This window comes from Odocoileus virginianus, chromosome 3 (genome assembly GCF_023699985.2).
Source record: "Odocoileus virginianus isolate 20LAN1187 ecotype Illinois chromosome 3, Ovbor_1.2, whole genome shotgun sequence".
NCBI lineage: Eukaryota > Metazoa > Chordata > Mammalia > Artiodactyla > Cervidae > Odocoileus > Odocoileus virginianus.
Window position 1 is genome coordinate 58,035,558 of NC_069676.1, and position 14,474 is coordinate 58,050,031.

Here is a 14,474-nt window from a genome sequence, read left to right on the forward strand (position 1 = left end):
ACAGGCTCCACACTAGGGTTAATGCTATGAATGTGGCAGGTAAACAGCTTAAGAATGAGGCTAGAGGTGGAGCGGGGGAAGAAACATTAATTGATCTGTGATGATCAAGGAAGGACTGTTTGATAAGGTGACAAGTTCCGGCAAAGATCTGAAAGCAAGTATCTAGACATTATTTAAGACATTTTCTTATAAGTCCTGGGGCTGTAACATACAGCCTGGTGACTATAGTTAGGAAAAGTAATCTCTATTCTGATCAACCATGCATCCAGCTAAACACTGAGACTGCTATTATTCATAACAGAAGATGAAGGAGCACTAGGAAACAACTGTCTCTGCCACAATGATTCTGATTAGCTAGCCTTTGGGGACCTGGCTTATGCTTGTATGCCTCCAATAATTAGGAAGCAGTTTTATTTCTTCTTAGTGGCTCTCTTTTAGAAAACGCTCCTTTATCTGATGCTTAAACCTCTCTACAACTCCTACCCACCCACTGGCCAAGTTCTACCACCTTAGGACTACATGCAACAAGACAGAACTTAACTTATTTGAAGTCCCTTATACATCTTCTCTTTGGACCACTTAAGGTCAGCAGTGCTCCCCCTGAGGCCATGTTTTGTGAAAGGTTTCTCAGATCTTACATTAAGAGACTGAGAATTGCCTTGATAGTATTCTCCTGGGCAAAAGGGAGCCATGACACCATCACCCAGGTCAATGGAGTTAATTGGAAGAAAAAACAACTGTCAAGACCTCAATTTAAGTGGCTTCCCTGGTGGCTCAGACAGTAAAGAATATGCCTGCCATGTGGGAGACCTGGGTTCAATCCCTGGGTCGGGAAGATGCCCTGGAGAAGGGAATGGCAACCCACTCCAGTATCTTGCCTGGCGAATCCCAATGACAGAGGAGACTGGCGGGTGGCACCACAAGAGTCCGACAGGACAGTATCTAACACTTTCACTTTCTCCAAAGAGACTTGCTCTTCTACAAAGAGCCCAGAGACACTCCCACCTGTGACCACATTAGCTCTGAAGTCTGAAGGTTTCTAGGTTAATATGAAAGTCAAGTTCAGTTCCCTCACCTCCAGGCTGCGGTTGGGGCTGAGAGCAAAGCCCTTAGGGGATTAAGCTTACTTAACCTCCTGGCACTAACTCCAGTATTTGCCCTGAGGGTTACCCCGGCTTTCTTTCCTATAGCTCTCAGATCCCTAAAGCATTTTATCTTGGTGTCATTTTCTTACCCATTTCGTCAATACCCCTGGGAATTTCCTTCACTTTCTTAGAACCCAAGAATGCATGTTTGTTTCAATGTATCTAGAATCTATTAGAAAAAGTCCTTCAACTGACTAAACTACAGAAGGTGAAGGCAATTCTTTCAATGATTCATCAAACAAGTCTTAGAGACGCTACTTTTGCAGACTGGAAGGTGGGCTGGCAGACACTGTACAAGACACTCTCTGCCCTCTCAGAGCTAGCAGATTAGCAGGGAAAGATGCTATTAGGATAGAGGGAGACTAGTGGTACCATGAGGGGAGTGACGGGGGAACTGAGTGGAGAAGCACCTTGAGGGACATCCCAGAAGATAACTTTGAGAGAGTGATGAAAAACTGATTCCAACAGGTGAGTGGTAGGTAGTGAGGCCAAGGTGGGGAGAGGAGATACTGAAGGAGTCAGACTGAAGGCATGGAGAATTGGCAAAGTGAAAGGAACTAGGTTTGCTTTGGGCAGACAGGGTGAAGGATATGGCAGAGTTAGACAAAATACTGGAGATTCATGGAGACTGAATTCTAGACTGAAGGTGAGTGAGGCATGGATAAAATAGCAGGGGTAGGTGTGACAGGATCCAATTAATTTTAGATCACACAGCTGTAGTGTGGCCTAGGCATAGGCATGGGCCAGAGGGAAGACAGGGCTTCCCTGGTGGCTCAGTGGTAAGGATCCGTCTGCCAATGCAGGAGAGGTGGGTTTGATCCCTGGGTCGAGAAGAGCCCCTGGAGAAAGAAATGGCAGCCCACTCCAGTATTCCTACCTGGGAAATCCCATGGACAGAGGAGCCTGGCAGGCCCTGGTCTATGGAGCCGCAAAGAGTTGGTCATGACTTCACTTCAGCTCAGTTGCTCAGTAGTGTCCAACTCTTTGTGACCCCATGAACCGCAGCACGCCAGGCCTCCCTGTCCCTCACCAACTCCCAGAGTTTACCCAAACTCCTGTCCATTGAGTTGGTGATGCCATCCCACCATCTCATCCTCTGTTGTCCCCTTCTCCTCCTGCCCTCAATCTTGTCCAGCATCTTTTCAAATGAGTCAGCTCTTCCCATCAGGTGGCCAAAGTATTGGAGTTTCGGCTTCAACATCAGTCCTTCCAATCAACACTCAGGACTGATCTCCTTTAGGATGGACTGGTTGGATCTCCTTGCAGTTCAAGGGACGCTCAAGAGTCTTCTCCAACACCACAGTTCAAAAGCTTCAATTCTTCAGTGCTCAGCTTTCTTTATAGTCCAACTCTCACATCCACACATGACTACTGGAAAAACCATAGCCTTGACTAGATGGACCTTTGTTGACAAAGTAATGTCTCTGCTTGACTTATGACTAAACAAAGAACAGAGGGAAGACAGGAAGACCTGTTAGGAGAAGATTGTTGTACGAGCTCAGGTAAGAGAAAGGAATGAGAAGTAGGGACCATCTCTATGGCCCTGACTGAGGCTGCACTTACAGGCAGTGGCTGGGCTTCCATAGTCTGCAGTCTCAGGAGGGCAACAGGCCAAGTCCTGCCCTGTCCACCTCAGTGGCCAATAGGCCACTTACATTCCAACCTGGACTGCACCAACTAGCTCTTTGAAACTTGCAAACAAAACCTAGAAATGAACTGCTTTCAAAAATCCCTGGTTACCAGGAAACAGCAGAACAATCTGCAAAGTCCCATCACAGGAAATAAAAAGAACACTTCAGTGAGCGCCAGCATCTTCCCACCAGGATTCCAGCCAGCTGTCATTCATGATGCTTGGCAGAACTGAACAGGCATTAAGAATAGGAGCAGTTTCTTCAGTGCCAGATTAAACGCTTTAATCTTTCTTGTGATGTACTATGAGGCTGCCATTATCACAGGAATTTTCACTAAAAGGTTGAGAGGTTAAGTAATTTGCCTGAGTGAAGTCACTCAGTCATGTCCAACTCTTTGTGACCCCATGGACTGTAGCCTACCAGGCTTCTCCATCCATGGGATTTTCCAGGCAAGAATATTGAAGTGGGTTGCCATTTCCTTCTCCAGGACATCTTCCTGACCCATGGATTGAACCCGGGTCTCCCACATTGTAGGCAGACACTTTACCATCTGAGCCACCAGGGAAGTCCCCCAAGGTTGAGTCCAAATCTGGGGAACTGGGATTTCCACCCTGGAATACCTGCCTCTTGAAGGTCTGTGTACCATGTTCTGCCTTCAAAACCAGAATGACAGCAGAAAAGTATGCTTATTTCCCCCCACCCTGCAATTTTTATTTGGGAATGCTTTTAGATTTACCAAAAAGTTGCAAGATGACATTTCTGTATATCACTCATTTGGTTTCCTCGAACGTTAGTATCTTACATTTTTAACAATTCACTTGTCAAAGCTACGGAGCACAGGCACATTACTACTGATTGGACTCCAGATTCAGATTATTTTTGGCTGCACTGGCCTTCACTGGGGTGTGCAGGCTCTTCATTGCAAGGTGTTTGGCCTTCCTGTTGCAGAGCATGGGCTCTAGAGCACATGGGGCTTGTTGCCCTGCAGCATGCAGGATCTTAGTTCCCTGAACCAGGATCAAACCTGCCTCCCCTGCCTCCGAAGGCTAATTCTTAACTACTGGACCACAAGGGAAGTCCCCAGGTTAATACTGTATTAGTTTTTACACTAATGCCCTTTCAGGTCCAGGATCCAATGCCTTGTTATTCCATCTCCTTCAGCTCCTCTGGTCTTGAGCCCTTGTTTAACTTTTGAATTTAAATGTTGATACGTTGTAGAATGCCCTCTAACTAGATTATGGGTTTTCAGAAATTGAAAATTCAGTTGAAGTATTCATCATCTTGTCAAGTCTGAGTACTAGAAACATGATTTATCCAAGTGTTTAGCAATCAGCCAGTTCAACCTTAATAATTCATCTCTCCAAAGTTAACATCTTCCATGTTCTATTCTTTGGAGTGAGTCACTAAGCCTAGCCCACAGGTTAAGTTCACTTACTGGAAGGGGGAGCAACTATTTTTAGTTTTTGTAAGATTTATGCCTTCATCTTAAAATCATCTGTTATCAGCATGGACTCATTTACTCATTTTAAAGAGGATGAAACAGACCAATTTATGGCTAATCCATCACACATGGTAAGTTGGTAGGAGCCATGGCAAGACTCACCTCTCCAGGGCTCTTCCAGGTGGGATGGGAGTTGTGAATAGGTGTATACCTGGGAAATGGCTGCTAAACAGCAATAAAAAGGAATGAAGTACTGAAACATGTCTGCTGGGATGAACCCTGAAAGCATCATGTCATTGTCTTCCCCTGAAGTAGAAGTCAGCATCACAGGGCCCTGGGCTAATCCTCTGCAAAACACTCAGTACCATCTGGTGCCACTGGGTCCTTGGAGTTGGATGCAGGCTTCCGGAAAGCGGAAACTTTTTCATCACTGATGAAAATAGGGCTTGATGTGTATTTGTGGGTGATTGAATCTATGTACTTTATGTACTGATGTGGAACAACCTCCTAGATCTGCCAAGTGAGAAAAAGTAAGATACAAGACAGTGCACTCCCTTTTTTGCACAGAAGGTGTGGGGGGCGAGTACCCACCCACACGTGTTTATATATGGCTGTCTGGAAGGCTCTTCTGCTCAGGCTACACTGGGCTCAACAGTTTCCACTCCACTCCCGCTCTTTAAGAAATGGTCCATTTTTGGAATCAACATCTCCACTTTCAAAACAAGGTCTCCAAGGCCTTGGTCTCTTTAGATGACTGAGACAACTAATGCCACAACCAGCAGTGTCAAGAAGATCCAACCACAGCACCAGAATCTCACCTCTCCTTCTGCTCCTCCTCTCAGGAAACCAGTTCACAGGACACAGGCTCACCCTGTCCCAGGGCAGGGACTGGATCAACACCTCGAGTTCCTCTTTGACAGGTTATAGACATTCTCTGAAGCAATATATCTATTAAATGGCTGCTGGCTTATCAATGCACCCGTGACCTCAAGACAGCCCCATACCCTGGTTAAATAGACAGAAGAAGGAATCAAGTACCCCTGAGCAGTGGCCCCTACATAAAGGAGAGACGACTGGAGTCAAAAACAGCTTCCATCAAAGCAATTTATTAACAGAAAGCAATAATTTGAGGAGTCTTGTTCACAGACGGCGACCACGGCGACCCCCCTTCCTGCGGGTGCTGTCGGAGGGAATGGGGGTGACATCCTCTGTAGGGAGGAAGAGAAAACATCACTGTCTGGAGCTGGATGGGAAGGGGCGCAGGCCGCCCGAGGCCAATGGTCAAACAGGTCAGCAGTGGATCCTATTGCTTCATAAGTAAGTCTTCAGTATGTAGCTGATGGGTGTGGAGCTGCCCCCTCAAAACTTCTCATGTAGTTTGAATTCAATGTCCGTGAAGGGGAAACTGAGGCTCAGAGTAGGCAACTTGAATAGGATGTCAGAGGCAGGTGACAACTTCAGGTTTCTGATACCTAGCCCACTGACTCTAGTGGAAAAATCCTCTCAAACTGAAGAATAGCTCCTTTTTAATAGGTAAAGACGACTGCAAATGTTTTGAAAAAAATCTCGAGAGAGAGATGGACCATCAGGTCAAGGCATCAGTACACGCCGCCAAAGCAGCAGCAGGGAAGGGCCAACATCTCCTTCCTAAGAGCTATAAATGGTCAGATCACAGACACAAGGGTATAAACTCTACGCAAGTATAGAGAACTGCTGTGATTCTTAACCATGGGAGCCACTGCCCCCTCCATATATTTTGTCACAATGACTGGCCCGCTCTACTAATATGCAATAGTCAGCCCTCCAAAATATCGAATACAAGTCTCTTGAAAACACTAGAAAGGACAATTCATCTCCCATTAGTTCCACCAGCCACCGTCAGGCACAGAAATTCAGAAACGAGACGGTGCTGTTCCAGTGCAAGACATTCAGGTCAAGGTGACATGAGTGTTCAGGTAGAGAGTTTATGTCACTCAGTACCTCTTGCACACCCCATTAACAAATCTAACTGCCAAAAGTTAGCAGACCAGGGCCTGTATCCACTATACAGACCACATGTTTTCTGGGGTCACACTTGAAAGAAAACCAAGCATCAGCCTAAGAGGGGTACTCACCAATCCGCCCAATCTTCATCCCTGAGCGGGCAAGGGCTCTGAGCGCTGACTGGGCCCCTGGTCCAGGAGTCTTGGTCCTAAAAAACAAATATGGAAATTAAGAAAAGCCTTTGGGCAAGTCATTATCTGTTGCATACCTCCCCCGCACCATGGGCCATAGTTTGTATTCTGCTCTGCCTGCAGCCTGTTTAAGGAAGTACCCTCTTCATCAACATGAAGTACCCCGTTTCGTCACATGCTGTGATTCTAAGTCTTTTCGGTGATCTGTCCTTTCCCACCCTCCCAAGAACAATGGATCACTTAACAACTTCCTATCTGGTCTCTGCCCAACACAGCAGCCATCTTTAACAAACCAACCAACCTCAACCTCAACTCATTACTACTAAAAAGTTTTCATGCCCAGATATGTGCTAAGCTCACTTCTACTCCAAGACCTTTTCCTTCCAGTTGTCCCTGGCTGTAATCCTCTCCTCTGTCCTTCCTTCACTGGACCAATTCCTAATATCACAACATTAGATCTTCATTTAAACTTTATTATCAACCCAGCCCCGCCACATTTCTGCTTCCCGATATTTGCTGCAAAAATGAACCATACGCTCCCCCGCTCTAAATTGTTTAAAGCCTGACTCTGCCAGCCTAAGAGCCACAGAGGATGGAAACAATACCTGCTTTCCCCCATCACTCTCTTCTAGTACTTAGATTATAGCACTTCACATACTGTGTATGCTCAATTAACACAGTAAGTTGGGGCAGGGGTACATGCAGAAACCAATTACAGGCATACCTCATTTAACTGTGCTTCACAAATCATGCCTTTTTAAAAAAGTCCCTTCACTGTCAGATGGTTACATTTTTTTTAAAGCAATAAAGTATTTTTAAGTTAAGGTATGCTGCATTTTTTTAAAAAAAGGACAGGATGCTACTGCACACACAATAGGCTACAGTGTAGTGTAAACTTAACTTTTATACACACTGAGAAAACACTGTTGCTCATTTTTACTGGGATACTGTTTTTATTGTAGTGGTCTGGAACCAAACCCACAGTATCTCTGAGGTATGCCCGTATTAATTACATAGGTACCCATGATTCCTTGCCCAAGCTCAGTGACCTCACTATCCTCCCAGCCTTACCTATTTCCTCCTGTGGCCCGGAGTTTGATGTGGAGGGCAGTGATGCCCAGCTCCTTGCATCTCTGGGCTACATCCTGGGCAGCCAACATGGCAGCATATGGAGAGGACTCATCTCGGTCAGCCTTCACCTTCATCCCACCAGTTACACGGCAGATGGTTTCCCTGGGAACAAAAGCACAGGATCCTTTCTTTCTTACCCATCAAGGATTCAGAGTGCATATCACATCCTAAAGATAAAGAGCACTTCCGCCCAGGAAGGGCAGAGGATGAAGGTCAATCTGAACAAGCATCCTGATCCCACAAGACTTCCCTAGGCTCTGCAGTGATGGTATTCACAGATCCCAGATTAACAATGCATCAACACTTTACTCTTACCTTTAATTTTATTAATCCAGTAGTAGGAGTAGTTTCTCCTCATTTTACATAAGAGGCCCCCAGGCTGTAAAGGCAAAAAATGTACCTCCTTCTCTTAGAACTCCAGCACCTAGATTACAGTATCTGTGCACTAAGCAACCAAGCACATATCCTTATCTGAACATCTTTAACAAAAATTATTTCCAGAGATTCCCCTTAAAGTGCTACTAGGCTCCCCGGTCATTTCTAAGCCCAGCCCTTGCTAACTGGGTCCTGTGCCTCTCCACGGGGGTAACTCACTTGCCAGAAAGATCGGTGACGTGCACAAAAGTGTCGTTGAAGGATGCAAAGATGTGGCACACACCAAATACATTTTCTCCTTCAGCCACCTGAGGGCCGAGGCTGATGACCTGTTCTTCCTTCTTTTCCTTCCCCTTGCGAGGTGCCATTTCTTAACGAGAAGAAAAAAAATTTCAACGTTAACGACAAAAACCCCAAATGTTTACAACTCTGGGAATATTTCCTCCCTGAGAGAGGTGAGCAGGACACTGAAGAGCTCCAGCTCTCCCGCTCTGGGCGGCCAGGAGCAGAAATCAGGGTTCCCAGGTGACTCCCAACCCACCCTGGCAAGACTAGAGTGCACCTCATCTCTGGCTTCAGGGGAAACAGGCACGAGATAGGTGTTCAGCAAACACCGATGTGCAATCCCTACCCTCAATGTCTGGCTCTGAGACCTGCACAGAAACTGCAATGTGCCCGACTTAGCAGTCACTCGGGATTTTGGAAGCACCTAACGCATGGCCGTTTCTTCTGCATTCCCTTCTTGAATCCTCACTACATCCCCAAGGGATTCATGAGACGATTATTTCTACTTTCCAGATTCGAAAACTTAAAGAGATCAGAGGCCCGGCCTGAGACTGCCCAGGAAAAAAACCGGTTAAGGCGGGCGCTCACATCAGACCAACTTATTACCCGATCCTTCCCAACGACGGTGTGTTGCTGGTTAAGGTAGTTGTGGTCGTGGCGCCGGGCCTACGCGTTCGAGACTAGATCCGAACTCACCCACACTTAACAGGCTTTTTCCTAAACCAAGACCGCCGCCTCCCGAGACAGGGCGCGAAACAGAGTCTGGGTCAGTCCGCCGTGCTCCTCACGCCCTGCACTAGGTTTGTCTTCAGCAGAAAGACCTCAGCCCCAAGCCCTCGGCCCCGATGAGCTCCCGTGCCTCAAGATGCCAGCCGATTTTCCTTGCCCAGTGATCCTACCTGCGCGTCTTCTCCAGACTCCGCCACCGGAAAGAGAGGGTGGAAGAGGGCGGGGCGATGGGTCACGCTCTTGTCCCGGAAGTGCACGTCTGAGGTCACGGGGCGAGGACAGCTCCCGGAAGACGCCGATTTTAGCGTTTCCCAGGAGATTCAAACGCCCTCGAGAACACGGCTTACTGAAGGGAGTGCCTAAGGAGGTAAGGGCCTGGGTATCTTGACGAGCGGTCTACTTATAAGACTACAGGGAGCAGCCAAACCCAGTGGGTGTGGAAGGCCTGTGTTCTAAGATGGCGGTGACCGCGGCTAGACGAACTTCCACCACCCTGACCCCGGAGCCTGCTTAGCCTGAGGGCGGCAGCTCCCCTGGTGGTGCGGAGGCAAATGACAACAACAGTTGTCTGTAGTCACTGATTCTGCAATCCCTTTGACTCTACCCGTCCAGGTTTGTCTGTCCATGGAATCCTCCAGTCAGGAATGCTGGAGTTGGGTTGCCTGACATTCCCTTCTCCAGGGGATCTTCCTGATCCAGGTATCGATCCCCTGTCTCCTGCATTGCAGGCAGATTCTTTACCGTCTGAGCCACCAGGGAAGCTCTTCCAACTACTGAGTACTTGGCAAAATAAGAATAAATTATTCAATATTTGTCATTGTATACCAGCGTATATTCATATGCATTGCTTCATTTAATCCTCACCACATTAACAAATAGATATTATTAAATAGATACTGTTTGACTTCTCTTTTAAAGAAAAATTTTTAAAAAACATTTTACTGGAGTATAGATTTTTGACTTTGGGGGATATAGTTTACACAGTGTTGTGTTAGTTCCAGGTGTCCAGCAAAGTCATTCAGTTATATGTATATTCATCCTTTTCCAAAGTCTCTTCCTCACATAGGTTATCAGAATACTTAGTAGAATTCGCTTTGCTATTCAGTAGGTCCTTGTTGTTTGTTTTTTATTTATCTTATATATAGTAGTGCCTGCGTGCTCTGTCAGTTCAGTCGTGTCCAACTCTTTTGCAACCCCACTGTCCGAAGCTCACCAGGCTTCTCTGTCCATGGTACTTTCCCCTCAAGAATACTTGAATGGGTTGCCTTGCCCTCCTTCTATATATAGTGTGTGTACATTAATCCACGGCCTCCCCCATCACAACATTTTCCCTTTGGTAACCATAAGTTTGTTTTTCTAAAAAATAATCTTCTTTATTTATTACTTCATTTTTGGCCGCGCTGGGTCTTTGTTGTTTTGTGAGGGCTTTCTCTAGTTTCTGAAGGTGGGGGCCACAGTTCCTCGCAGAGCGTGGGCTCCTCACTGCAGTGACTGCTCTCCTTGAGGAGCACAGGGCTCCGGAGTTGTGCTGCACTGGCTTGCTGGCCCCAAGGAATGTGGAGTCTTCCTGGATCAGGGATAGAACCCGCATCCCCTGCGTTGGCAGGTGGATTCCTATCCACTGCACCACCAGGAAGTCCCTATAAGTTGGTTTTTGATATCAGTAAGTCTGTTTCTGTTTTGTAAATAAGTTCATTTGTATCATTTTTTAAAAAAAATTAGGGACTTCCCCCGGTGGTTCAGTGGTTAAGAATCTGCCTTTCAATGCGGGGGATTCAAGTTCCATCCCTTGTGCGGGAACTGAGATCCCACATGTGGCCCGTGACCCAATGAAGTGCCCGCATGCTGCTACTAAGACCTGACACAGCCAAATAAATAAATGTTTTTAAATAAAAGGAGTCATGGCACCTTAAAAAAATTAGATTCCACATATGAATAATATCATATGATATTTGTCTTTGATTTACTTCAGTTCAGTTCAGTCACTCAGTCATGTCTGATTCTTTGCGACCCCATAAACCGAAGCACGCCAGGCCTCCCTGTCCATCACCAACTTCCAGAGTACACCCAAACCCATGTCCATCGAGTCGGTGATGCCATTCAACCGTCTCATCCTCTGTCGTCCCCTTCTCCTCCTGCCCTCAATCTTGCCCAGCATCAGGGTCTTTTCAAATGAGTCAGCTCTTCCCATCAGGTGGCCAAAGTATTGGAGTTTCAGCTTCAACATCAGTCCTTCCAGTCAACACTCAGGACTGATCTCCTTTAGGATGGACTGGTTGGATCTCCTTACAGTTCAAGGGACTCTCAAGAGTCTTCTCCAATACCACAATTCAAAAGCATCAATTCGGTGCTCAGCTTTCTTTATAGTCCAACTCTCACATCCACACATGACTACTGGAAAAACCATAGCCTTGACTAGATGGACCTTTGTTGACAAACTAATGTCTCTGCTTTTTAATATGCTGTCTAGGTTGGTCATAACTTTCCTTCCAAGTAGTAAGCATCTTTTAATTTCATGGCTGCAGTCACCATCTGCAGTGATTTTGGAGGCCAGAAAAATAAAGTCAGCCATTGTTTCCACTGTTTCCCCATCTATTTGCCATGAAGTGATAGGACTGGATGCCATGATCTTAGTTTTCTGAATGTTGACCTTTAAGCCAACTTTTTCACTCTCTTCTTTCACTTTCATCAAGAGGCCCTTTAGTTCTTCTTCACTTTCTGCCATAAGGGTGTTGTCATCTGCATATCTGAGGTTATTGATATTTCTCCCGGCAATCTTGATTCCAGCTTGTGCTTCCTCCAGCCCAGCGTTTGATGTACTCTGCATATAAGTTAAATAAACAGGGTGACAATATACAGCCTTGACGTACTCCTTTTCCTATTTGGAAGCAGTCTGTTGTTCCATGTCCATTTCTAACTGTTGCTTCCTGACCTGCATACAGGTTTCTCAAGAGGCAGGTCAGGTGGTCTAGTATTCCCATCTCTTGAAGAATTTTCCACAGTTTGTTTTGACCCACACAGTCAAAGGCTTTGGCATAGTCAGTAAAGCAGAAATAGATGTTTTTCTGGAACTCTCTTGCTTTTTCAGTGATCCAGTGGATGTTGGCAATTTGATTTCTGGTTCCTCTGCCTTTTCGAAACCAGCTTGAACATCTGAAAGTTCATGGTTCACTTAGTATGATGATTTTCAGGTCACCCACGCAATCCATGCAGATGGCATTATTTCAGTCTTTTTCATGGTTGAGTAATACTCCACTGTGTGTATTTACCACTTTTTTAAGATTATCATTTTAAAATAATTTTTATTTATGTATTTTTGGCTGTGCTGGGTCTTTGTGGCTGTGCAGGCTTTTCTCTGGTTGTGTTGAGCGGGGGCTGCTCTCTAGCTTCCGAGCTCGGGTTTCTCCTTGTGGTGGCTTCTCTTGCTGTGGAGCATAGGCTCTAGGGCGCATGAGCTTCAGTAGATGCAGCTCCTGGACCCTGGAGCACAGGCAAAATAGCTGTGGCACGTGGGCTCTTCCCGAATCAGGGATCAAACCAGTGTCTCCTGCATTGGCAGGAGGATTCTTTACCACTGAGCCACCAGGGAAGCCCTACCATTTCTTTATTCATTCCCCTGTCAATGGATATTTAAGAGGCTTCCATGTCTTGGCTATTGTAAATAGTGCTGCAGTCAACATTGAGCTGCGTGCATCCTTTTGAATTCTAGTTGTCTCCAGGTATATGCATAGGAGTGCAACTGCTGGGTCATATGATAGCTCTGGTTTTAGTGTTTTAAGGAACCTCCATACTGTTCTCCATGGTGGCTATACCAATTTACATTTCCACCAGCAGTGTAGGACGGTTCCCTTTTCTCCACACCCTCTCCAGCATTTATTGTTTGTAGACTTTTTGATGATGGCCATTCTGACCAGTGTGAAGTGATACATCATTATAATTTTGATTTGCATTTCTCTGGTAATTAGTGATGTTGAACATCTTTTTATGTGCTTTTTGGCCATCTATACGTCTTCTTTGGGGAAATGTCAGTTTAGAGTGTTTTTTTGTCATGATTCCTTGTTGGTTACTTCATTTGTAAGTGTTTTCTCCCATTGTGTCAGCTGTCTTTTCGTTTTGTGAATGGTTTCCTTTGCTGTGCAGAAGACTTTGAATTTAAGGAGGTGCAATTTTTAAATTTTTGTTTTCTTTTCATTATTCTAGGAGATAGATCCAAAAAGTATTGCTGTGATTTATGCCAGTGTTCTGCCTATGCTTTCCTCTAAGAGCTTATAGTGTCCTGCCTTAAATTTAAAGAAAGTGATTTTAACTGAAATTACACATTTGTGGGCAATTTGGAATTCTGACTTCAAAGTCTGTGTTTAATAACTACTTCCATACATCCCTCTCATAACAACATTGAAGGACCTTGAAGGGTTGGAATGTATAGATGGAGATATGAAGAAGGGACAAAAAGAAGGCCATGTGTTGTGCTCTGTGTGTGTGTGTCTATTAATATATCAATACATCCATATACATATAAAGCCTACATAGTGAGATATGTATGTATAATTTTGTAACAAAATGAGCCATTATGTAGCAGCGTGGAGCTCTTTGTGTACTGTCATTGACGCCATTGCACAACTTGGGCTTGATTTCAGGAAGAGCTTCTTTAAAATGTATTTGCTTGTCTTTGGCTGTGCTGGGTTTTCGTTGCAGCACCTGGGCTTTCCCTAGTTGCGGTGAGCGGGGGCCACTCTGCGGTTTGGTGTGCGGGCTTCCCGTCGCAGTGGCTTCTATTCCCGAGGCGTGCGGGCTCTTGGGTGCCGGGCCTGCAGTGGTTGCGGGGTGCCCGCTGAGGGGCCCTGCTGCACGGGGAGTCTTCCTGCACCAGGGGTCAAACCCGCATCCCCTGTGCTGGCAGCCGTACTCTCAGCCACTGGAGGAAAGACCAGGGAAGAACTTCTTTTTAAAAATCTAATGCCCTCTTTCCCCTTTATGAGAAGTAAGTAGATAAAGAAAACCCGTAGAATAGAAATATGCAGAGTGGAGAACAAAAAGGGAAAAGGAACAGCAGTCTAACCCACCACTGTTAACACCTTGGTGTGTGTTCTTTCCAAACACTATCTTCGCACGCGGGTTGGCCAAAACTTTAGTTTGGGTTTTCTTGTAAGATGTTGTGGGAAAACCTAAACAAATTTTTTGGCCAATCCAAAGCGCACAGAAGAGGCACATTTTTTTAATTGGGGTATAATTGGTTTACAGTATTGTGTTAGTTTCAGGCGTACAGCAGACTGAATCTGTTACACAAATACGTGTGTCCACTCTTTTTTAGACTCTTTTCCCATGTAGGCCGTTGCAGAGTATTGAGTAGGCTCCGCTGTGCCAGACAGTAGGTCCTTATTAGTTATCTGTTTTATGTATAGTCGTGTGTATGGACGGAGAAGGCAACGGCGCCCCACTCCAGTACTCTTGCCTGGAAACTCCCATGGATGGAGGAGCCTGCTAGGCTGCAGTCCATGGGGTCGCCAAGAGTCAGACACGACTGAGCGACTTCACTGTCACTTTTCACTTTCATGCATTGGAG

General features: G+C 45.8%; 1 protein-coding gene across 2 annotated transcripts; it reads right to left on the reverse strand.

The window, feature by feature from the left end:
- Positions 1-5,307: 5,307 nt before the first annotated feature.
- Positions 5,308-9,165, reverse strand: RPS14 (ribosomal protein S14). 2 transcript variants are annotated; one of them, XM_020885141.2, is made up of 5 exons: positions 9,082-9,165; positions 8,117-8,267; positions 7,463-7,624; positions 6,332-6,408; positions 5,308-5,425 (listed from the first exon to the last, which is right to left on the reverse strand). In XM_020885141.2, the coding sequence occupies exons 2-5, from the start codon at positions 8,263-8,265 to the stop codon at positions 5,358-5,360; spliced, it is 456 nt and encodes a 151-aa protein (XP_020740800.1). In that variant the 5' UTR covers positions 8,266-8,267; positions 9,082-9,165; the 3' UTR covers positions 5,308-5,357. The 2 variants fall into 2 exon arrangements, with proteins under 2 accessions (XP_020740800.1, XP_020740801.1); XM_020885142.2 differs by lacking the exon at positions 9,082-9,165 and adding an exon at positions 8,879-9,047.
- Positions 9,166-14,474: the final 5,309 nt, after the last annotated feature.